The 26,633-nt window shown below is 38.3% G+C and overlaps 1 protein-coding gene and 1 long non-coding RNA gene across 3 annotated transcripts in view; one reads left to right on the top strand and one right to left on the bottom strand.

Annotated features, from left to right (window-relative positions):
• Positions 1-26,633, top strand: part of LOC306845060 — a 428,848-nt gene that overhangs the window by 371,118 nt on the left and 31,097 nt on the right. The window lies entirely within an intron of this gene.
• Positions 1-26,633, bottom strand: part of LOC306845211 (dedicator of cytokinesis protein 9-like) — a 92,365-nt gene that overhangs the window by 54,109 nt on the left and 11,623 nt on the right. Inside the window, exon 1 of one of the 2 annotated variants that reach the window (XM_079377874.1) lies at positions 7,373-7,809. The exons of the other annotated variant lie outside the window; for it this stretch is intronic. Within the exon in view, the coding sequence (XP_079234000.1) occupies positions 7,373-7,486 (114 nt within the window). The 5' untranslated portion in view covers positions 7,487-7,809. Of the gene's footprint in view, positions 1-7,372; positions 7,810-26,633 lie in introns of those variants that run through there. 2 annotated transcript variants of the gene reach the window in all.

The raw sequence follows: 26,633 nt of genomic DNA on the forward strand, positions 1-26,633 counted from the left end.
CTCGTCCGGAGTTTTACGTCATCAATACGTGACCCGCGTTCTCTCGCTATAATGGTAGCTAGCAAACAACAGCAACGTGTAGCGTTAGTTTTATTAATTACATGCCTTGATGTTAAAAAAAAAAAAAAAAAGACGATGTGTGTGGAGCAAGTCATGGCTGGGCAAAAGAGGACTTTATGGACTTCCAGTTCTACAGAGCGAACTTGAGGTAATTTTGTTATTCGAGTTTAAACATCCTGCCCCTTAATAAATAAACTTTAAGTAAACTTTACTTTGTACATATATTGTTTTTACAAATAATGAATGGTTTGAAGTTGTCGCGCTAATTGCATCATCAAGTTCAGTGCTCCTATTGGTTCTTGGTTTGACGGTCGTCGTAGGAGATGTCACACTGCAGGAAAGTGTCTGAAATCTTCTGACACTGCCAGAATTTAATCGGAGGAAAAAATTGATCGCAACGGCCATTAATCGGCTGTCGGTGAACATGTCAAACCAGCGATCTAGACAACCGATTTTAGCCTAGGATTATAGGAATCTTTTAGGATTTTCAAAATTTGTCTCAGACGAACAAATCGTGGCCAAAATCGCACAGTGTGAGCCGGACTTTAGTTGTAGCATTTGGACCAATCAGACACATGATTTTGCAGTTGATTTAACAAATCAATTAGTTATTAGATTAACAAATAATCACTGACCCCTCACCCAATACACATACTAGGTGCCCGTATGTCTGTGATGACTCCCGGCCCCCGGTTCCATAGCAACCAATCTGATAACACCAGTTTTATTGCTCAAAGGAATGCGGGTAGAGCAACACTCACTTCATTTCCCCTTTGGAAAATTGACTCTTCTCTAATTAATTCATAGAAAAACCTTTCTGTGAATGAACACACATATACTTCAGGTCATTGTGTACATTATTACTGTTCTTGTATATGTTCTTGTGTATTGTATCCTGTTTTATGCATGCTTATGATAGATAATTAGTTAATATTACCTCATTTATACCATGTTTGGTCTCTATCAATTTGTCTTCGGATTATCTAATTGAGAGTGTATATTATATGTTGATACCTATGCAACATATAAGTGTTCTAAGAATCTTTAATAGTTTGTATATCAACTTCCAAATTACCATGCATGGAGACAAAGAGTCGTAAACTTTCCCTCCAAAAGTTCAAGTCACCATTGGCTCTTTGACTCCCCAGAAGTGTGATCTCTATAGCAGATAAAGCTCTCACATCAGTGATGACCCGCCTAGTCTGCGATTCTGTTAGATCCTAAGAGGATGAGGAGGATGTGAGCTAGAACTCTTCTGGACCCTTAAGTTTTTGTGCCAGGCCTTGCAGCCTTGACTTTCCATTCAACCAAGGATCCTCAGATCTCAGCAGATCTCTTTCTTAGCTCTTTGTCCCTTTCTACCTGGGAAGAAACTCCCAATTACCACCCAGCCAGAATACCATCTTTTGGAGTTCATCACCCTTCAAACTCGGAAGAACTTGAACTCCAACACCACCAAACATTCAAACCATCAGAACCTTCATCCGAGACTGCATCCGGACACTCGTTCAATGACCAAAAAGCAATGCAAGTATCGTACATTTAACTAAACAAAACAGAGGTTCAGTATAAGTTATAGACTCCGATATAAACTGTTCTGATGGTTTTATTCAGGTGGTTAACTGACTCTTTTCATAGTTTCCTGATGGTTTCATCCATCAACTCTCATTTGCCCTATCCCCATGTATGAGTGATTGTATGTTTGTTTATTTGTTAGACTAGTTTGCATTAGTGTTTAGTTAATAAAACTCTTGTGCACAAATTACATGAGTTTCTGATTCTGCCTTGCAAATTAATGTCCCTTTATGATTTTTGATGCTGTAATGTATTAATACTTAGGAAAGTATTTTCTGTGGCCAAGAAAATATCCTTTCTTAGAGTTGATATGAACTTACACTGAATGTTCGCTGGACGAACAGATTAGTTGATGGCAATTTAATTCTGCTACAGTTATTACTGTCAGCCAATATAAATAATTGTAATTAATCATAATTAATTGTAATTATTTATATACAATTCCCGTTTGAGCTGATGTGCTACAGTCTCTAGGGACTGGGAAAACGTTGGCGATCTAAATGTTATAGTATCAATTCAATGAACAATGAATTTTGGTATCTCAAAGGATCAAGGAAATAATATCATCCCTTTAAGGCATTCTATTTGTCAGGTAAACTCCTCTGCATTATCTTTAATCCATAATAATCCTTTAATCCAATACTGAAATGTAATGTGGTACAAAATTTCAAAATACAATATATTCAATGATGTGACAACATCAACAGTGACCAAAGTTAAACACAAATGTCTTTGTGCCCAGATACTCTGTTCTGTTTGTTAGTGAGTGAGAGAGAAGTGAAGGCATAAGAGAGTTGTGAATGAGTATTGTGTTGAACTGTACCAGGCAGTTCACACACTGCTTCCCATAACCCACGCTATGATGGCTATGGTCAGCACCAACAAGCCTACATCATCAATAAAGACAGGCGAATAGGTCTCTCTGTTACAATGTCCATTATGACATCATTGCTTTATGGGGACACACAGCACTGAGGCAGGCCTCAGGCACTAACTGGCTAACATATCATGGAAAAGATGCTAACCTCTGGGGAGAAATATTTCCTGTCCAACACGCACGCACAAACACACACTTTCATAAAACTGTTTGCCAAAACCATCTCTGAAATGTGTTCAGACAATCAAGTGAGCACATATTAAACACAATATGCCTATGATTTAAAATATGTCTGTGTAAACACGTCAATCTCTTCCTTAATATATTAGTGTGCAAACAATGAGCTGAAAAAATGATGAAATGTGCCAGTACACATTTAAATGACAATCAGAATCAGAAAAAACTGTAAAAATGGCAATGCAATCATAAGCTGTTCTAGTGATATCTCAGTTGTTTCTCCTACTGAGCAATCTAATGAAATTTTCATTATCTCAGATTTTCTCCAGAGAAAAAGACTCAAGTTTCAAAAAAGACAACAATGTCACAAACTGTACTCTGACTTATCTAGATATGGACTATTACTTATCTAGATAAGGACTATTTCACCTAAAAATGCAAATTAGCTTAAAATTTACTAACCCGAGTCAGGCCATTCAAGATGCAGATGAGTTCAGCATAACAGATTTGGAGAAATTTAGTATTAATTGATCCTCTGCAGTGAATGGGTGCCATCAGAATTTAAGTTCAAACAGCTAATAAAACCACATTATTTGTTTTAAAAAACTGTTTTGAACGGTGCTTAATCTGTGCATTTTTCTCTCCTGATTATTTCATATTTTAGCCTGAAGCAACAGTTTGATGACAAAAAACATCTTACAAACAGCTTTACACTAAATTAATTGGACTGGAGTTGTGTAAATTACCTCTGGATTATTGTGATGTTTTTATCAATTGTTTGAACATTCTGACGGCACCCATTCACTACAGAGGATCCATTGGTGAGCAAGTAATGCAAAATTTCTTCAAACTTGTCCAATTAAGTAACAAATTCATCTACATCGAGGATGCCCTAAGGTTAACGTTTCATCAAATTTACATTTTTGAGTGAAATATTCCTTTAATGTGTGTAGTAAGAAGTCAGAGTTTAGAGTTTTAACTGATATTTCTAATTGAATTCATCCAAGACAAATGGAAAATCTGACCTATTCCACTTTAAATTTAATACCACTTGTACTATTACTGCAAGTTAGCAACTCTCAGGTGAAACTATTGTTTATTTTTATATTTATTTTATTTTAAGAGACAATATTAAAAATAGTGCAACAGAGATCTCCATTAAGTCTTTATACAAATCCTGTTGGGTTTAAACCAATGTGTTTGTGTGGAGAATTCCTTGGCCATAATCCACTTATTGCATGCGTTGACGGGGACTCCCTGCTGAGGAATGCGCTCTAGTACTACACTGTACGTTTACAGGGTTACATTCACATTTCTTGCGTAAAGTCACATGTGGCACATTATAGAAGCCCATTAAACATCACATATCGATTTATCAGGTCTGTTCTACAACTCAGTCCACTCATCATCTCTATTCAGATTAACATTCCTTAGACACTTGAATTTAACAATAACATCTGTTCTAAACATACATGCATCAGCCTACAAAATTAAAAAAAATTATAAACTATGTGCTCTGTGAATTGTCATATCTCCTTCATTCAGAAGTGTTTTAGTCTTACACTTTGCATGGATTTTAAAAAATAATCAATATTCTGGCAACACAAGCAGCCAACGTGCCAGCCTGAATGCCAGCCGCTAGACTGAACCGCAATTCCCACAGGTCACTCAACATAGCCAACACAAACACCTACTAATGAATACAATATGAGACTAATTAGGAACTTGCCAAGGCTAGGCACAGTCATTTAAACACTCGCACACACATATATAAACACACACATATGTATGTGCTGCATTTGGAATACGCTGATGCTTCTTTTAGACAAACATCCTGACAAAGTTCTGGCACACTCATTTGCACACACACATGTGTTTATATGTGCAGGACTGCAGAAATGTGTTGTGTCAAATGTCAAGCTGGAACTGCGAATTAAGAGGAGGGGAAAGGGAATCTCATTAAACTGTCTCCCTCCCTTCGGGCCGAGGGAGGATCTTAAGGTAGGAGCAGACGGTCCTCACTGTTTAACTGGCCTGTAAATCCTTGTACTCTTGCTCTGATTTGCCACAGACACATGGACGCACACTATACTGCCCTAGTACAAAGGCAAAAGACCTTAACTCGCTAGAGTGTGAAACTGAGAAAAATGACTTAAAAGTTTTTTAGTTGTCCAGCCAAATTAATTATAGGTAGGACAGTGGAAATTTGCCAATTAGATGTTTTAGTAATGAAAATTATCTACATTAAAAAATTGTGAGCTCAAACTTGATTTTTACCACTATTTTGAAGTTAATGTATTTCATTGTCTGAAAAAAAGTGAGGAGTCACACCAAGGCAAAAGGCAGTAACTTCCACATTATCACTATTTTGTCGCTGATCACCATTTACAAAATCGTTATAGTAACACCTGTATAAAGTCTAGTTATCATGGGCTATATCATCTCATATAGGCTATTGCATATAGTAATGTGACTGTATTAATTTTAGAATTACAGACACACTGCCCCCTTGTGGCACCAGCAGTGTGGTAATAAGCAGACTAAATGTTAAACGTGAGTTGATACCGTTTTGCAACCAATTTATTTGCTATGCTCAGTAATGTAAAAGAATGCTAGACATAGCATTATTGCTTATATTGACTTGAATGAAATAGCCTAACCTAAAAGAACGACTTGTGGATTTATGTGAACGCCAGCAAGCAGGCATGCTCAGAAATGCGTATGGATTAAACATCGACAACGTTCAACGCCATGGAATGATTTTATCGGGTTACAATAAAGGTAGGATATGGATTTAATTGCGAACTGTTAGGTCAGCCAGTCCGATCTCACGGCAATTCATACATATTTTGCGAGGTGGCTAAAATTCTGATTTTATGATTGATCATGCTACATGCCATGGCATTTGAGTCTGCACGCATACATATAGAAGTGACAGCCTGGTGAATAATTACAAACAGGAAAAAAAGGTTATTTACGATTATGTATTGCTGCCAAGGTGTCTAGTCTTTACAGTGCTTTGTTATATGGAGCTGTTCGGTAGATCGCGATCTAATTCGTTTGTCTTAACTGTAATTAAAATGCGGCAGACTTTAATGGACAGTGAAAAAAAAGGCAGAACACCGTATAACTCCAAGCTGGCACCGTAACTTCAAAAGGCAGAACGCCGTAACTCATTTTGAGCATTCCAAACAAAGCGAAAGAGCCGTTACTGGTGTTATACGGTGCTCTGCCTTGGTTTCTGTGGGGCTTTTTGAAGTTACGGTTGAGACGACGCATTATTTTCTTGGAAAAACAACAAGATACTGAAGATACTTATGTACATGATAAAGGATGTCTTGAACGTCCCAAAAATATCAATAACTCATTTTCGACAAAAATCGAAGTTACGGTCTTTTGCCTTTGCACGGCAGTATACACACACAAACACACACAATTTCATTCTACAATTCAATAAATCAGGAAAGTTTTTGAAGCGAAACTTTGCGAGCTGATCTGAGCTTCACTACATGCCAATAAAGAGGGCATATGCCAACACAGGTGCAACAACTCTAAACACACACACACACAATACATCAGCACTCTCACACACACTATACATATGCATACTCAACACAGTACATTTGTTTTCACTTATTCCATGAATTATAAAACCTGTCTGGATTATATTTTACCCTAGAAATTAACAAATAAATGATATAATATGAAAAATATGAAAAATATAATATGAAAGTTAAGCTTTTTGAAATATTATGTTTTATAATTTTATTTTACTCATAACTTTATTTGAATAATTAAGCACATTTCCCACAAACCCCATCATCACAATGCAGAAAACCCATTATCATTTATTATTTCTATTTATTCATAAATCATTATTAAAATTAATTATTCAAACATGATGTTGCACCATAACAAAAAAGTAAAATTTGTAAATAAAACAAATATTACTGGAGTATATTTTACAAGTTTACAAGAGTATCTTTCTACTTCAAAATGTTGACCTTTATTTGTTGGTTTTCTTTGTAATTGTGAAATTGAGCAATTTCTGAGTGAATTTTTTTTTCTACACCAAACATTTTTCAGTGTACACTGTAAAAAAAATTTTTTGAAGTTGAAAGATTATTGTAGTATGTTTTTCTTAAGTTGTAAATAAAAAAGATGATTGTAGCATGTTTTACAAGAAAATACTACTTCAGTTTTTCTACTTTAATATTTCACATTTTATTCAATGTGTTACTTGCTGTTTCTTTGAAATTTCTTTGTGAAATGTTCTAGCAATTTCAGAGGTAAAATTGTTTCTACACCAAATTTCTTTCAGAGTAGCATTTATTGTTCCAACAAATTTATTTTATTGTTTACAATATTTGTTTATAGAATAATGGGAAATACTAACCAACTCTAAAGATTATTCGGAATACAGTATTCAGTCAGTATACAGTCTGTTTTACAGTAATGAGATTTGAAGGGAAATGTGCTTAACTGAAAATAATAATAAAAAGTTACAGTGCAAATCATCTTAAATCTGACTTAATGTTTTTTTCCTATGTAAAAAGTAAAAACATGTATTTTGTTTTAGTTTTAATTTTATTTATACTAATATGGTATAGTACATCACTATAGCTGTAAGCCAGAGGTTCTAGACCTGCTCATTGTGCTTTAAATGTCACATTAGAGACTTACCCCTATGGGTGCTGCTGTTTCCCCCTCTATCTCCATCTCCCCCACACTCCTGCCCTGCTGAGATGTTTCACACACTGCATCCTTACGGGCGGCTCGTCCAGCCCTGCCCTGCATGATCCACAACTCACTCCCTCCAGAAGGACCAAGAGCTAAAGCCTCAAATCAACGTTAGTCGCAGAATAATAAACCAGGCTATGTCTCACACAGGACTGAGAGGCAAACTAACACTAGAGCTCTGCAACAGCCTGCACACCCCGAGAGTATTCTTCCTTCTCTGCTGCTCTCCCCCGGCTGAGGCTCTCTTTCTGTTCTTCCACTCCTCTCTGTTTCTGAACTTTACCATGTGGAGTTCTCAAGAGTGTTTTCCTCTATCACTTCAGTCCCTCCTTCTCTCGCTCTCTCTCTATGAGAAGCAAGGACCACTCCTTCACACAGCTGTTCTGGTATGGGGGAGTGTCTGTGTGTATGTCCATGTCCACTATTGTGTTATGTCACGCTCATCTGTCCTCCCTCTGCTCTGAAACAGAGATCTTAACTGTCTGTTTAACCTGCCAGAGAGCAACACCCAAAGCCCACATGTGAACACAGAATAGAACAAAAAAAGAGACAAAGTCCTACTTTTTTATGGATTTTACCACAAGAATAAAATTGTAAGCTGAAACAGTTTATGAAAGTTACTTCAGGGATTATTAAGTCTGAAGGAAGATGTATTCAGTATAGTCGAATAAAACAGCTAGAAAAAGACAGATAAGGTCAAATAAGAAAAAATAAAAAGTTCTCTCTAGATGATTTCAAGACCCCATAAAAACATATTTTTCCCTATGTTGATGTGTTTCAGAACAAAGTTCTGAAACTGTATATATCCAATGGTTTATCCTCCTTACACACACAAAACAGCCAATAGGGTTAAGTTCTGTCCCAGAAAAGTGTTGTCTTGGCAACTAATTTTAAGCACAACAATTCCTAACTGGAGTTAAATTAACACTAAAACTGTTGCGGCTCAACAGTTTGATACTGAGTGTATTGAATCTATTTTTCCTGTTGTCAGAAGTAGCACAAGTGCATGGTGTACGTCAGAAATAGAATGAGGCATCAGTTTATTGTTGCATCCAATGTTGATGGTTTCACTGATTATAACAGCCTCTAATTGCTTTTGTCGTGTCACGCTGCTCATGTCAAGTATAAATATCATGTAAAAAGTTAAACCTAAAAAGTAACACTTTTGTGTAAAATTACAAAACCACACCACAAAATGACTAAAAGTTCAATTTAAATTTAAATTAAAATGGGGACAGACATGGTTAATCTAGAGAGCTTTTGTGTGGACAAAAACTGTGTAGTGCAATATGAGTTATCAACCAAGCATATATGGACACAATTTTTTATCTTGATCTGTGTGAAAACACCAAAATATCACCCTGCATTCATCTGTCTCTTTAACTCCGTATAGAGGTCTTTCATAAGAAAAAAAATAGTCTCATATTATAAACAACTCATTTCCTTTTAAGTGCATTCACACAGCAGGATAAGACACACAATTACAGATCTGCTTATCTGCACCAGTCCAGCACTCTGGTGTCCTTGGAAAAGGTCAGGCGACAGTCCGACACGGCGTATGATTGACATCCATTCATATTCAGAAACTCAGCAGGAGCACATGTGTACACAAACACATACACACACACTTCCTGTAGTCACATCTCTGGGGTCAAAGGTCCCCCTTAAGAAGGGCAAGAAAGCAGACAATAGTCTACATGAAGAAAGAAATTTCCAATTAATATTTCAATAAAATTATGATTTTCTGAACTCGCTGCCACAACTCCAAGGTGTTCTAGATGGTTGCCAGGACACTGTTTTGTTTGTTTTTTAATGTGTTCTAAGTGGTTGTTACAGAGTTCCTAGGCAGCTTCTAGTTGCTTAGTGCCTAAATTCAAAAAACCCATACCAAAGTCTCTATGACATGCTGATTCCTTGATATGGCTCAAATCTAATTTCATTTATGGGATTATTTATGGAATTATTTTATCCATTTTATTGGGAAGCAGGCAAAAACATTACATGTCAAAACTTGGGTTCCCCCGAGAAACATTTGCAAGAGAATGCGATAGTTTAGCAAGCGAACACAAACTTTCTTAGGAGAACTCAAAAGTTCTGGCAATGGAAAATATATCAAAAAAATTATATTTCTATCATGACACCTCTCGGAGGGATTGGCATGGTAATGTGCATGACATTGTTAATGTATTTGGTCTTGGCGGAATAGATCTGCTACGCTGCTGTGGCAGAGCAAGTACCGAGACTTGCTATTGCCAATACATCCATAACATGCTGCTGTGAGCATGTAAGAAATATTGCTGCTGCACATATAACATATGAAATAACCCCCAAATAGCATACATCAATCACCCTGTAGCAGATCTATACAGGTGGTGCTGGGGACGGTGGAGGGTTTCTGAAGCAAGCTGCAATTGCTATAGCAAGTACTAGCCAAGTATTTGAATGTTGAGCAGCGAGCTCATTGGATGCTGATACAAAAAGAAACAGTCAGCTGCACCATCTGATAATGATGTCATTATGTGGAATTAAGTTTGACCTATCAGACTGCACCATCTATGGCTAATAATAATGTATTTAGCCTTGGTATGCTTCTGCTGCAGAGCAAGTATAGTGACTTGCTATTGCCAATCCATCCACAGACAAGCTGCAGTGAGCATGTAAAACACACTGCTGCTGCACAAATAGCAGACCTTAATTTACCCGTAGCAGATCCTATTTTTGGAGCTCAGTTTAAATGCTTTTGGAGGACGTTTTAAAGGGATAGTTCCCACAAAAATAACCAGAGTTGACGGTAGCATAGACTTCCATTGTATGGACAGTTTGATTGCCAAAATTCTTCAAAATATCTTCATTTGTTCTCAACAGAAGAAAGTTTGGAACAACTTGAGGGCAAGTAAAACATCACAGGGTTTTAATTTTTGGGTGAACTATCCGATTAAGCTATGAAACTTGCAGGATGTTTAAGGGCACAAAGACCTCTTATATGTCATAAGATGAAGGAAAATGTCATTTTTTATGTCATGACCTCTTTAACACTGAATGACAATATTAATCCTTAGTGTTAAGGATATAAGCATTGTTCTTGTTTTAACAAGCATCACTGAATATTTAATAGTATAATGTTACATCATTGTGTGTCTGCGCATTCAATCAGTAACATCTTGTCTTGAACAACTACAATCAAACACATGAAACACATCAATAACCTACACACATACGTATGCACTCTGTTCCCCACACCCTTGAGCTACGACATTAGCTTGGGCGAGTTGCATAATCCCACTTTGACGCAATAATTGGGAACATTCCCAAAGGGGGTCAGGGCAGGGAGCCAGGGCGGGGACCAATGACTGAAAAGAAAACACATCCAGAAAGCCCCGACCTCACTGTATACACCCATCCACAGTGGGAGATTCACGGCTGGGCCTGAACTTCAGCCAGCTGGTGCTGCACAGTGTGATAAGAGCATTTTACCGGGTTTACGCACCTTTTAGTGAAAGCGTAAGCTGTGGAGAACAGCACATTATCTAGAGATGAGCTGAGCACATCCGACTGAAAGCATGTGTGATATATGATCCCAGCAGAGAGATGCTCACACAACTATTGTAGATCATGGAAAAGTCTATAATATTTCCTGCAGTATGGAGGAAAGATTAACCTGTGTGATCAAGCCTTGGTTACATGCAGCTCTATTGGTGAACAGATGGGTCGCTCAGACTAATCAATGTGTGCAAATGTGGCAATGTTCTGCTCTCATTCTCCGTCTTTCTGTCTGGAAAAAAACTGCCATGTTGTCACTGTATTGCAAGATTATGTGGCACTTGGAGTCATAGTCTTGCTGTTGAGCACATGCTTCAGACAAGTCGTTTCAGCTTCATGTCCCACATCTCCTTCTCATCTGTGTTACAGAGCCACACTTACTGCCAGTTACAGTCTATTTGTGCCAGACAGCAAGGAATACATCACTGGCCACTGCTGCATCCCTCCAGATTGCTTTAGGATGGACTCCAATGCTTACCCTTTAATCATAATATTACTTGAGAATGCAATATTAAATAATTGAATTATTGTATATGTTAATTTAAATATTATATAATACATAGATGTATACATGTATGCGCACTACCGTTCAAATGTTTGGGGTCAGAATTTTTTTTTTTTTTTTTTTTTGCATTAGATTTATCAGAATGTCAACACTTTTACATTGTTACTAAAATATATCTTTTTCAAATAAATAACTTTCTTTAGAATTTTCTGTTCATAAAATAATCCTGAAAAAGTCCTATATCATAGTTCCCACAAAAATATTAAGCAGCACAACTTTTTGCAACAATGGCAATAATAAGAAATGCTTCTTGAGCACCATATCAGCATATTAGAATGATTTATAAAGGGTCATGTGACAGTAAAGCCTGGAATAATGGCTCCTGAAAATTACATAAATTAATATATATATACACACACATACACACACAGTATATATTATATATATAATTTCAAAATATTAAATTTTTATAAACTGTATATAACAAACATATATTTATCTATCATATAAACATATCTATCTATCCATCCATCCATCCATTTACTAAGTATTTTTTATTATTTAGCTAATATTTACTTACGGACTTTCATTTAGATCTGATAAAATCTAAATTTTACAAGATTTTAGACCATACTTGTGTGATGCCATATATGCTAATATGCTCTTAAACAATGTCAGACTTAAAATCTGTTTCCTTTGGGAAATAGGATGAAAATTCTCTGTCTTCTCCATTCTCTGTCTTTCTTGACTTAATTTTCTGTCCTATCTCTACTATCAAACCATCTCTACTACTTCAAACCAGCCTAATACATCTTTGTGTATGTGTGTGTGTATATAATCTGGCTTAATCTCATACGTAAACATATCTGTGAACATATACAGTACATGTTATATCATGTTATATATATATATATATATATATATATATATATATATATATATATATACACATACATATATATATATTTTTTTTTATTTCACTATCTTGTCGAGTAATTCAAACCACCCCAGTAACATAAGGAATACCCAGGCATACTTTATAACCACTACATGACTTTCAGAGAGATACATAATACATAAACCCACAGGCACACACCCACACACACTTGAAGAAACGTTCCGCTCAGCAAACTGCTACTTCAGAGAGTGCTGAGTAATACTGTCAGAGGAAAGCCCGTAACTCTCACAATTCACGAGGTATAAACATAAAAATCTCTGCTATAACCACATTTATGTTGTCTAATGCACAACTTAGGACAATTAAAATTACAAAAAGCACACACACACACACGCACACACACACACACACACAGTACCAATGATGCAGCTGCTGGTTGTGTGATTGCCAGTGATTCTCTGCGGCTGAGTGTGTCTTCTTCCTCCTCTGGCTCATCAGACTCCAGCCCTGGTTTACACACATATCCACAGTTCCTGTGCAACACACGCCGCAGTCCCTCAAACAGGATCACACTCGCAGTGCAACCCATTGCACTCGGTCCCAGAAACATGCACACACTTCTGTGAGCCGATCGGATGTGACTTCTTCAGCCTGCTTTCCAAAGACACTCTGCTAAAAGACACGGGTCCGAAGCCCAGCCGGAGCTAAGCCAGCTCTCAGATATCCAGCCCCAACACAAACCTCTCCGTCCTGAGACACATCACTCCATCATCCGTCCTGAACCAGGATCAGAGCGGAAGGGAACTGAGGAAGCTTCTTACTCAAGGATGACAGCAGACTGACTTCATCCATTCAAATGAGGCAGATTAAAAGTTGCCGGATTTCTAAAAGTGTGTTTTTATCTAAAATCGCCCAGGGGATGTTAGGATGACAAGTTCCTCAGGAGAAAAGTGCTCCAGTGGATCTAGGACATGAGGGAGAGGAATGCTGAGGATTGACGGAAGAGACAGAGGAGTGAGTGATGAGCTGCTTCTGGAATCAGTGCTGGGCGTCGACTTCTCCACTGCCTGGAGATGCTGATCTATTCCTCTCTCTCTCTCTCTCTTTCTGTCTGTATCTCACTCCCGTGCCATGCTCACTCTGTGCTTCCTCTACACCCCCCCACACCCGAGTCTCGTTCTCCTTTTAACATTGCTCTCTGTGTTTCCTGACCCATATCTATCAGCACGGCATTCATTCATGCGCTAACTATAACACACACACACAAACATGAGCACATGTTTGAACATAAGAGCATCCTTAAGTACATAACACTAGAAATCAACCAATATTTTAAGATAGATATTGCTAACAATTATTTTAACGTTTTGTGTGTCTGAGAATTGATATACAGACATTTTTATTTAATAGATATATTTATATCTAATCTATAGATATCTATAGATAATATTTTTTAATTATTTTACATTATTACTTATTTCATTTATAATTATTTATTATGTTTCAGTTTATTATTTCACTAGTTTAATTCTTTTAAATGACTATGATTGTATTTCTGCTTTTTGCACACAAAGTATAATAATAAAGCATCACATAATAAAGTATCACAAAAATGCATTGAATATAATTACTAAAATAAGTGTTTTTACACTAAGTAAATTCTCTGAGAACACATATGCCTTACAGTACACTTTACAGTAGTGAATAAAGCATTTGTATGGACAAAACAAATCAGAAAAATATTTGTGTTTTTCACAGCAAATTTATTTCCTTAAATGTAAATGTTAGAAACTAATGTGCATATTTCCATTTTGCTTAATTTCTTCTGCTAAACTTCTCAAAATTCGCTGAAGGAGGTGCACATGCATATGCATCAAACAAATGGAGCGCAATAATTCAAACAAAAAATATATATTTCACTGTTATATATGCATTTATATGCATGTTTTAAATTCTGCATATAATAAATGTAACTTTTAATGAGAACATTAACTGTAGAGGGACCGTTGTAATATGTATGTTACTATAAATGTGTTTAATTTAGTGAATGTGTGTTTAATCTGTGCAGTGGGCCATTCATCTCATTTTTCAGCATATAATGTTTATACTGTATATTTAGAAACACAAATATCAGTAAAATTTGGTCAAACTGGTTATCAGGCTATCAAACACACATTACGGCCGTAACTAAAGACTTCAATAGCAGAAAAGCCCCTTCTGTCAGTGTGTGTTAATATTTCATTGGGCACTGACACAGACACCTACTTTAGAGTAAATGACTCAGACATATCAGGGATGACATGCTGCAAGGACCTGAAGAATGGACACATTAAGCATATCTGTCTCAATATATCTCATACATGACATTAGAGAACATTAGTATATAACTGTAAATGTAAACATGTATTTTTATTTGACAGCAATATGCCTTTAAATATGAACAGATGCTGTGTCCGTCTGTGTTAAGACTGACTTAACCCTACTGCAGACCGCCAAATATTGGTTGGGCATTACATTTAGAGCAGATTTATCAAAGCCTGCAGCTCATGCTTCAGTGGTGGTACAGTGACATGATCACCGATTGGTGCTGGTCAAGGGCCTCCACCAATGAGATGTCTTGTTTTTTGGGGGGTTTTGTATGGCATGCTTTCCTTCACAACTTTTAAAAAATCAAACATTAGTCACAGAAACACCCCTTGATGTCATCACATGCACTCCTCCCTGTTGTGAGTCGGTTTATGGCCACTTCAGTTACACTTAAAATCACTGACTTTTATTGCACTTGAAAATAAAATCAAAGTCAGGTTGGGTAGAACGCCTTATGCTAAAGACTTCACATATTTACAGGATGATTCCAAGGCCATTTTAGTAAATAAAACAAAACAAAATATTACTTTTTGGGACCATTGTAACTTTGAAACCCTCTCATTATAAATCCTTCTGTAAGAAGCATCAAATACAAACTACTTTTGAGAACAAAAAGATGACTCTCTGACTTCCTGCAATGTGGGGTTAACATTCTTTACAAGGCACTCTTTTTGACCAAAGAGAATACCAAGACTAATTTCAGTACAGACACATCACTGCTCAGCTTCAAACGCCCTATCCTGCTCACACACACACACACACACACACACACACACACACACACATTCATGACAGCATATCAGACAGAGAAGATCAAAAGCATGCACACTTTGATAAGTTTTTGTCTTTCAGTTTTTCACACAAAACTCCTTCAAGAGGAGATTCATTAAAATATTTATTAAGATTCATTAAAATAAAACCAATGCTCTACACAGCCCTTTTCTATTTAGGAACGCAAAAATTATTTAAGCTATGCAGAGTTCCTTGCTAAAAAACACATCACCATTGCTCATACTTGGACCAGAAACATACTTCATGCAAGTACGTGAAGAGCTAGGTGTACTTGTATTCAGTTATTAGCGTCTAGTAATGCAAGGTCGGCTTCTTGCATTGTTATATTGAAAAATGTGTTGGCACACAATTCATAAATGCAAGTATGTGCACAGGATAATTCACCCAAAAATAACAATTCTGTCATCATTTACTCACCCTCGAGTTGTTCCAAACCTGTATGAGTTCCTTTCTTCTGCTGAACACACACACACACACACACACATTGTGTGTGTTCAGCAGAAGAAACTCAACAGGTTTGGAACAACATGAGGATGAGTAAATGACTGGCCTTAAAGTGATAGTCCAATCAAAAATGAAAATTCTCTCATCATTTAATTATCCTCTTGCAATCCCAAATGCATGTGACTTTGTACAAAAATAATCCATCCAAATGTGTCCAAGCGAATGAATGTTCAAATGTTGATGCTCTGAAAAGAACATAATAAACAATAGGTGTTTGTGTAAAAAAATAATAATACTCATATTTTTAACTTATTTAACTATAAACCAGCCAACTGTTGTACTTGCGTTTATGAGAGGGTTGAGTTCACGCTTGACTGTAAGTAAGTGAATCACAACCTAAGTGTGTTGTGAATTGTGACATGAGTGAAGCTCAAATGAGAAGTGACACAGAAAGTCATATGAAACCTGGTCTGCATTAAATTAAATAAATAATGAGACATTTTTCAGTTTTAGGTGGAGTAGGTGGTAAGATTTGAACTGACCTTAATTCTAACTATTAAACATTTCTCATGCTTATCTGAAATTTCAGACAAACAGTGTCCAAACAAGACTCAACGAATATCATAGAGACCTAGCATAGGTGGGCTCATCTGGGCCAATAACAACCCCCCAGAATGTGCTGGAAACCATCTAGCAAAGCTCTGAAAACCACCCACAACACCCTATCATTTGTGGTGGCTAGTTGTAAATGAATAAAACAATACTAACATTTTCTTCACAAAATTTAAACATCTAGTTTAACATACATAACAGTAATACAACTGCCAAACTAGTTTAAAAACTGGCAAAACGAAACCTCACGAGACATTGCAGAAATAAAATGAAAGTTGGCTAGCTTTAGTTTTCAGCACATTTTTACATGATGTTTTTAAACTCCATTAATTACAGTGTGAGCTATTCTGCTTTTATGTGAGTCCAGTCTTCTCGTATGGAAGTCTATTTCTAACATTTTTTACTCGGAGTCTGAAGTTTATTTGCTTCATTTTTGCTCCTTGAGGGCACGTTTTGTGCATATTGTTTTGGTTTGCGTCTGGATTTCATTTCGGAGCTGGACCGGGTCGTAGGGTTACTGACGTCAGAGGCCTGGTGGTCCAGATGACTCAGTGCAAAACTATGATGTAATGTGTGTGGTTGTCATAGAGAAAATATTGTAATACTCAGCACTGGACATTGTTATATGAGGCTGAAAACACACACACACACAAGACAAAGCACACAACATGGCTAAAAACAAATCCATATAACAGTGCATGCGCATATGGAAATAATTGGTGTAGGAAAAAATGAGAAAATTCGCTTGCAACTTGAATAATTAAACAACAGGTGTTTCATGGGAGAGAAAATTAAAGAGACAGAAAAGGGTACAGAGAGCGAAAGAGAACAGAACATTAAAAGTACATTAATGGTTAGAAAGCTGAGGAACGTCAGCACACTATTAGCTCAGATCAATACTTTTCAGACAGTCAATAGTCAGAAAACTTCACATGTGCCATGATTGGGCTCTTCTGCCATCTACAGGCACAAAACAAAGACCTTTCATAAAACATGCTGCTTTTGTATTGCTATACCAGCAAATACCAACAGATCAGTTGTTTCTATATCTCTCAGGTAGTTCATCTCAGATTTATATTCATTGCTGTCATTGACATTCAGGACATGCATGATTTTTATTCAAATTTAAAATACTTCCTTGCATAACACTGTATGTACTGTAAGCCACAGTAATACAGTAATGTACAGTAATACTCTGTGGCAATATCAAAACAAATATTCTTGGTTTGTTTGAGCATCTTGACTGGTAGAAAATAGTATTATGAAGGAGGAGTTTGTCCACTAGTAGAAATATGAATTAAAGAATATATAGTGCTGCAGTGATAATGTAATTTTGTTGGCAAACCTGAAGTTAGCATCACCCTGCTTCCTCTATATAAACCCAACAGTATTTTTCCACTGGCTTTTGTATTATTGCAGAAAATAAGCTCTGTGGCCAACAAAAGTTTATAATACTTGCATGGTTTGTTCATCATGATAATATTCATGCACAAACAGCTTTATGGATTTTGAAGCTTAAATACAATCTGCAAAAATAAAAGCTAAACATAGCATGACTTCAATATCACCACCATTAAGCTTCAGAGTAAAGACTCTGAACATTTTCCCTAAAAGGTTTGAGTTAGAATAGTTTGCAAAAGTGTGATTATAAACACAACGAAGCTGTGAAAGCGAACTAGTGAGTACACGTGACATTTATGACCCTTTTCAAGACAAGTAAAGCTTTAAAAAAATCACAAGGAGGTATTACTAATGTATTTTATGTCATAGAATAAAACATGGAAATGTCTTGAGCTTGTGTCAACCACAGACTTTAAGCATTTAACCAAAAACCCATTCAGAAAAACCCACTGACTTCCGTACCATGGGAATGGAAGTGCTAAAATGCTAACTTGTTTCTGGGTTTTGGCCTACAAAAGTACTTCATCCCTGCAGAACACTATATAGCAGCTGGATCATTCTAAAAATATAAGCACAATTTAAGCAAAATGCAGAATGTATTCTTTTCTTGTCAGAATGTAGCCTATTGCTGATTTTAAAAAAGCAACATTGAATAATTTTAGCATTATAATGGCACAGAAATTACACACTGTGGCTTTGCACACTCAGCGGGTCTTTAGTTCTTACAGTATATAAAGCCCTGTGTACTATGAGGTTACATCAGGACAAAAAGAGTTTCTCACACTGCTGGAGTTTGGCTGCCACAGGCTCTGGCTATGCTCACACATCGCTAACACTGATCCAGCACAGCGCTAATCAGAACACAGGACAGTATTAGCATTGTTCTTCATGTGGAAATGTAGCACGCAGAGACCAGACCCTCTCTGAACCTATACTGTATAGAATATGGACCGGACAGGAGAAAGAATGAAGATCTGACTTCTAATGGGCAGAAACAGAACACAAAATGCTAAATAGGAGAACTCATTTTTTCCAGCTCAGATTTATTAGTCATAATTATTCACTGTGTGATGGAAAGCAAATTATTCTATGAGCGGTTCACAATGAAACAAGTTTCAATTTGGCTATTCTAAGGTCATTATAATGCAGAAATAAATAAAAAACAGAAAGGCTCTTTCAATGGTAAGTACTCTATATTTGGCACTAAAATATTTCCAAAATCTTGTGGAACTTTTGGTTGCATTTCTAAAACATTCAGTTGCGCATAAACCAATTAATTGCTTATTATGTAATGAACCACTAACATCAGCAAAATATGTTTTTCACACATGAAATATGTTTTTCACAATTTATAGCTCCATTAATGGAGCTATAAATTAATGATGGAAAAACTACACTCAGATTTCAGTCCGTTCTCTCACATATGCAAATACAAAAGCATGCATTAGAGTAACAAAGGAAAATGAAATCTCTGCTTGTTCTCTATGTAAAATGAATGATAGGTATTAAAATTTAATGGATGCATGCATACAGAAACAAACATACAGTTCCCAGGCAATGGTTATTGACAAAAACTAATCTTTTCCCCATTTACAAAACAATAAATCATAGCCTGAAATTTGTTAATTGAATTTGTGATTAATTCTGTCTACGGCTTTAAAAGCTCTAAAAAGTGATCAGTCATAGACAATCATTGCTCAGCACAGATATAATTATGTGAAAGGGATATAATGTTTTTTCTCTTGCACAAACAGACCTGTAATATAAAAATGAAAATTAATACATGCTAGGGTGAGACTTTCAGGTTAGAAATAATTTTAATACCTCGCCAGGAACAGCACCTATTTTCATGGTACTTAAATCAGTGAGGAAGTTTTAAAATGAGGACATGCAATCTTTGTACAAGTGTGTAATATATTAGTATATTAGGACATACTACATCATTGTCCTTTGAACGGTGTTCTTTATGACATACTAACTAGTGGTCAACTGATATGTTTTTTTTAGCAATCAGTTTAATTTAAAGATAGTACGTAACATATGCACAACTTATCTGCAATAAAATGTACATTTATTTTACATAATATTTGTAAAACAATATGTAATATGACATTTTTGGGGGTATAATGGCAGAAATCTTCTGTCCTAAATGCTTCCAGACAAAACGTCAAAGAACAATAATACAGTTAATATAATATGAGGGTATTTTACCAACTAATGCAGTGTACAGTTTAGATCTAACGGCTGAACTTGCCAAAGTTGTGAGGTTTGTAGAATTAAATTAGTGCTGTCAAACAATTAATCGTGATTAATTGCATGCAAAATAAATGTTTTTGTTTACATAATATATGTGTGTGTACTGTGTATATTTATTATGAATATATAAATGCACACAAATGCATGTATGCATGTTTATATATTAAATATATTTAGATATTATATAAATTATATGAATATAAACATACATGTAAATATTTTCAAAATATACGATGTATGTGTGTGTATTTATATATACATAATAAATATACACAATGCACACACATATATTATGTAAACAAAAACTTGGGATGCGATTAATCGCGATTAATCGTTTGACACCACTAAATTAAATATTTATTAGATAGTCAAAAACTAGTTTAAATTTCATAACTGCATGTTTGCCAAATGCTGACAATATAGGACTATTATAGAGATGTATCTATTATTGTTAGATAGTCAATGCCAGTTAAAAAAAAATTATAATAATAACTTAGAGAGGGATGAAGAAATGGAGCTTCAAATGCAGGAGCAAATATGAGTGAGTCTCTGCTCTGGTGCACTGCTTCTCATCTCTGTCAAAATAAATGTCCTGCTTTCAAAACCTAAAGGCCAAACAGAAACCTAGAGGATGATAATTCAAAAATGACAAAAATCAGCTTGTACTAACATCATTTGTGACAACAAAACAACATGATGTTGTTAAACAAGTACAATTTAACCACAAGGAACAAACTTCTAACTTTGAAAATGGCGTCTCCTTGCAAAGTGTCTACTGGTGCACACTGCAGAAACTAAGCTGATTATCTGCTTGTATGAATATTATGCTTGTATGAGTATGCCACATTCTACTCATGTGACACACTGTTTTTTGAATATTGTGTACACACATCATTGAAGACGCTTAATCTTACACCGTGTACACTGTACAAATATAGGGCGCCAGTTCCAGAGATAATCTACTCCTTTAATCATGGGAAATCCTTTTCACAACAGGCAAGCACTGACACGAGGATGATCCATTAGAGGAAGAGGGATTCAGACCATCTCTCCTCTGCAAACATGCAATCTTTATCAGTCACAATTATCCTCATGTACAATACACACTGTATGAAATTGAATTTTACCATTCTTAACATGCAGTACTTCATAATGCCCAGTTTAAACACACATTTAAGGACTGTTGCGCTTATTCTTATATGTTCTCATAGCCCACAATCATATTTCCAAGTGAATCTAGATAATCAAAAAGAAAAATGTACTGTAAGTACAAAAAGTGGACATTACATAAAAAAATGGAGCCAGGATGGAGGGGAGGGTTGAAAATGTAAGAGGGATTTATGACATCAGCCAAAAAAAGATTATGAAGACAGACTTTTCTTATTTGGAATACTGTGCACCAGTGAATCACACACAGTGCAATGAGAAATATGTACAAAGAAAGTAAACCAGGTCAATTTTGAGTTCATGTTCACTTTAATACTACAAATACTTATTAATGGGCTAATGTTAGAGCTCTCCCAGTTACTGTTATGTGGTTTATAGGTACCCCATAACCTCTATAGGAGGCTCAACACAAGGATCACACAGCACGTCCATTGAACCCACGGCTTTATATCTCCCCCCTCAAACAAACAACAGCAAAGGGTTCCTACCTCAGTAGTTAACCTGATACTACATCCCCCTTTCTAGACAAAGGATAATCTTTGTGCAGATGCAGGAATAAACATTAAGAGCATTTCTAAACTGTAACAGAGGCTCTTCCGATTACTTCTTATACTGCAAAATATAACCCATTCCATCATTAAGATGCGATCAAGATCAGTAACAGTAGAAACACACAATTATGGTTCTCAACTTTTGCTATACTGTTCAGCTATGAAGCACTTTGAACATGTGCGTCTGTAAACACTTAATCAACAACATAAATTTGCAGCAATCAACTTCTCCCTGCCCCCTCCCATAACTCAGGTGCCATTTCTAAGAACAAACAAAGTCTTTCAAGTAAGATGGAGGATTCCTTATTCGGGCTGGGAAACGACTCTCACACGCAGGAGTCTGCTGACTGGCTACACACTGTGCTCCTGGTGTGACAGGAGTGTGTATGGCGTCAGGAACCGTGCTCTCTGGTGCTGGCTCAGTTGAGCTGGCAGGTTTTCCAGGAGCCACAGGGGTTGGCGAAAGATGGTATCTGTTTCTTCGCAGAGTGCCCCCGGGCGTCTCAATGATGTATGACCTTGGCGTGCCGGCAGCAGACACCACAGTGCCTCTTTCCACTGTATCCTTAACCCACACGTGATCACCGGGGTGAAGGTATGGCATGTCGCGTGCTCTGTGTCTTCGGTCATAATTCTGTCGCAGTTTTTGTTTGTACCTTTGTTCTGTCCTTCTCAGGTTGTCCATGTCTGCGCACCCTGGGTTGAGCTTGGATGGAATGACAGGAACTGGCGTTCTTATTTTCCTTCCCATCAGAAGCTCAGTGGGACTGTATCCATTCGCCAGGGGAGCAGCCCGGTAGGCCATCAGGGCGAGATAAGGGTCGCTGGATTTCTTGAGGAGACTTTTGATTGTCCTCACAGCACGCTCCGCCTCCCCATTGCTCTGAGGGAAATGGGGACTGGATGTCACATGACTAAAGCCCCAATCCTGTGCGAACTGTCTGAAGATCTCGGATGCAAACTGTGGCCCGTTGTCTGAGCGGACCACTTCAGGTATACCATGACGTGCAAAAATAGACTTGAAGTGATCAATCACAGCTCCAGATGTTGTGGATGTCAGTTTGGCTACTTCAAAATACCTGGAGAAATAGTCCACAATGACTAGGTATTGTTTGTTGTCTATCTGGAACAGATCTGCTCCTACAGTGGACCATGGTCTTGTCGGGAACTCAGTAGGCATCATCGTTTCTTTGAAATTTACTCTCTCTCGGCTACACACATCACATTTCTCTATCATGTTTGTCAGCTCTCTGCTGAGCCCAGGCCACCACACTGATTGCTTAGCTCGCTCTCTGCATTTTGTTATTCCCAGATGGCCCTCGTGCAGCTTGGACAGGATGTCTGCCCTGAGTGACGTGGGGATGATTATCCTGCTGCCATACAATAGTAGACCATCTTGGATAGTGAGCTCACCTGAAAATGGCAGATATGGCTGGAACACTCTGTTAATGGAAAATTTATCTGGCCATCCTTCGACACAGAATTTCTTCAAGTGCTGGAGTGTGGGGTCGTCGTCCTGGTGTCTCTGAATTTCCCTTAACCTCTTTTCTGTAGCTGGGAGATTCGCAACAACAGAGTCAACATAGAGGTTGATTTCCTCCTCCTGCAATCCTTCTGCAGTGTGACTGACAGGAGCTCGGGACAGCACATCCGCAGTTGCGATGTCTTTGCCAGCCACATGTGATATGGTGTAGGCAAACCGCATTAGTCTCATGCGCAGACGCTGTATGCGTGGAGGAAGTTCATCTAAGCTCTTTGAGCCTAGTAGAGGAATCAGAGGCTTGTGGTCGGTTTCGATGTGAAAACTCTTTCCAATGAGGAACTCTGCGAACCTCTCGCAGGCCCATGTTGATGCTAGCGCCTCCTTCTCGATCTGGGCGTATCGCTGCTCAGTGCTGCTGAGGGCTCTCGAGGCATACGCCACAGGTTTCCACTCTGTGTCTGTTTGACGCTGGAGAAGAACAGCGCCCATCCCATATGAGGAAGAGTCAGCGGAGACAAGTGTTTCAGCGTTAGGGTCATACAATGCAAGCCCTGGGGGCGTCGTCAGTTCTTCTTTGATGTTATCAAAGGCCTGCTGTTGTTGCGGCCCCCAGGCCCACATACTGGACTTTCTCAGCAGGTCTCTGAGTGGTTGCGTTCTCTCAGCCAAGTGAGGCAGGAACTTCCCCAGGTGGTTTGTCATCCCCAGGAAGCGTCTCACCTCACTGACGTTACTGGGTGCTGGCATGGCTTTTACCGCACTCACTTTATCAGGATCAGCGCTGACGCCTGATGCCTCAATAACCTGCCCCAGGAACTTTATCCTGTTCTTAGAAAACTCACACTTGTCATTGAGCGTCACTCCCTCCTCTTGCAGTCGTGACAGTACTCTCCACAGTCTCTCATCGTGCTCCGTCTGTGTGGCTCCCCAAATGAGCACATCATCCATCTGACACAGAACACCCACCAGGCCCTCCAGAATGCGTGACATGCGTTTCTGGAAGTGTTCTGGTGCTGATGAGATCCCAAAGCACAGGCGATTGTAACAATACCGCCCGAACGGAGTTATGAAAGTGGTTAGCAGAGTTGACTCCTTGGACAGTGGAATCTGCCAAAAGCCTGCGTTGGCGTCTAGCTTTGAAAACACTTTTGCCCCAGCAAGCTGTCCTAAAGTGTGTTCAACTGAGGGGAGGGGGTGCTTCTCTCTCATAACTGATTTGTTCAGCTCTGTGAGATCGGTGCATATTCTCACCTTGCCCGTGCGTTTCGGCACCACCACCATAGGCGCACACCATTCAGTGGGCCCCTCCACCTTTGAGATAACTCCCTGCTGCTCCATACGGTCCAGTTCCTCTCTAACCTTTGGCAGGAGTGGGAGGGAGATGCGCCTGGGAGTTGAGAGGGAGAAAGGCTGAGCGCCTGGTTTCAGTACTATGTTGTACTCGCCCTCCATTTTTCCTAATCCACAGAAAAGCTTTGGGAACTCCCTTTTTACTGTCTCTTTGGAGTCCAGGCTAATGTTATTTATTCTGGCGACCAACTGCAGTGCCACTGCAGCAAGCCCACCTAGCAGTGGTGTGCACAGCCCCTCCACAACGTATATTTCCTCTTTAGTACTTTTACTGTTCTTACTGAGAGTGGCTGTGAACTTGCCCTTCACATTCAGACGAGTCCCTCCTGGCCCCAGCAGAACCCTCGTTGGCCTCTCCAGCCTGCTGAACTGGCCCTGGTTATACAGCATTTCGGGTATAGCGGTGACGTCTGCGCCAGTGTCAATTTTAAAGCGTGCATTGAGATTCTCCACATGTATGTCTGTCATCCATGGGCTGCCATTTGCGTCCGTTGACAGTGAACCCAGAAATGCAACTTCTTCACCCGTGTCCTCAACCACTGTAGCTACATGCATTTCACACATTCTTTTGGTTTTGCACACTCTGGCGTAATGTCCTTTTTTTCTGCAGTTATTGCATATTACCTCCCTAGCTGGACATTGTTGTAGGCTATGCCATCTTAAATCACCACATCTTCCACATTGTGCCTGTCTTTCCTTCTTTGTTTTATCTATTTGTTTGTTTTGCGGCTTGGGTTGCTTTGAACGTGCGCTATTGCGCTGCCGCGCGTGCATGCTGTCAAGTTGAGCGTTGGCGATATCTGCTTTAAAGTTCATTTTTAACATTTCTTGTTGCTTCTTTACCTGCTCGCTTTGTCGAGCTCTGTTAATTGCTTTCTCTAGAGTCAGTTCAGGATCGAGTTGTAGCTGTTCTGACAAGCGTTTATCTCTCAGACCCACAACAAGTCTATCTCTCACCATTTCGTCATGCAGAGCCCCGTATCCGCAGTGCTCCGCTAGGCAGTGCAGCGCTGTGTGAAAGCTGTCAGCCGACTCGCCCATTTCTTGCTGCCTCTGGTTAAACTTTGCCCTCTCGAAGATCACATTTCTGCGTGTTACAAAGTGAGCATCCAGCTTCCTCTTAACTGTGTCGTACTCACTCGCTTCCTCTGGGCTGAGGTGCAGGGAAACTAGTATATCCTCCGCCTCCTCCCCCATTGTGTAAATCAGTGCATTCACTTGATTTTCGTCCGCTTGTGTCTCCAATCCCGATGCGATGCGGAATCTGTCGAAGCGTTTAATCCACTTCGTCCAGTCTTCGGCTTTGAATGTGAACTTGTCTGGTGGAGAAACTTGAAACTGATTCATTTTGCCGTCTGTGAGCTCGCTAGCATTAGCGTTGTCCCCCTCTTTCGGTAATCGTCGAAGAGAGAGAAAAAAAAAAAACTTGCCGGCGTCCTGTGATATCTCCTATTTGTAGACGTCCGTTAAGATGCAATTTTTTGCTTCTGACACCATGTTATGTGGTTTATAGGTACCCCATAACCTCTATAGGAGGCTCAACACAAGGATCACACAGCACGTCCATTGAACCCACGGCTTTATATCTCCCCCCTCAAACAAACAACAGCAAAGGGTTCCTACCTCAGTAGTTAACCTGATACTACAGTTACTACAGCCTTGTGTGGAACAGAGTGCATCATGGGAAATGGCTGTTAGTACTTAAAGAGTACTAAACCTCGGGTTGTTTTAATGACTATGCTGGCAAAGAACAAGCAGTTCCCAATGTTGCCAGCTGACTCTGCACTCCTAAATAGGAAAATAATTGTATGTATAACACAGAAGCTAGTCAATAACTG

This window comes from Barbus barbus (genome assembly GCF_936440315.1).
Source record: "Barbus barbus genome assembly, chromosome: 25".
Classification (NCBI taxonomy): domain Eukaryota; kingdom Metazoa; phylum Chordata; class Actinopteri; order Cypriniformes; family Cyprinidae; genus Barbus; species Barbus barbus.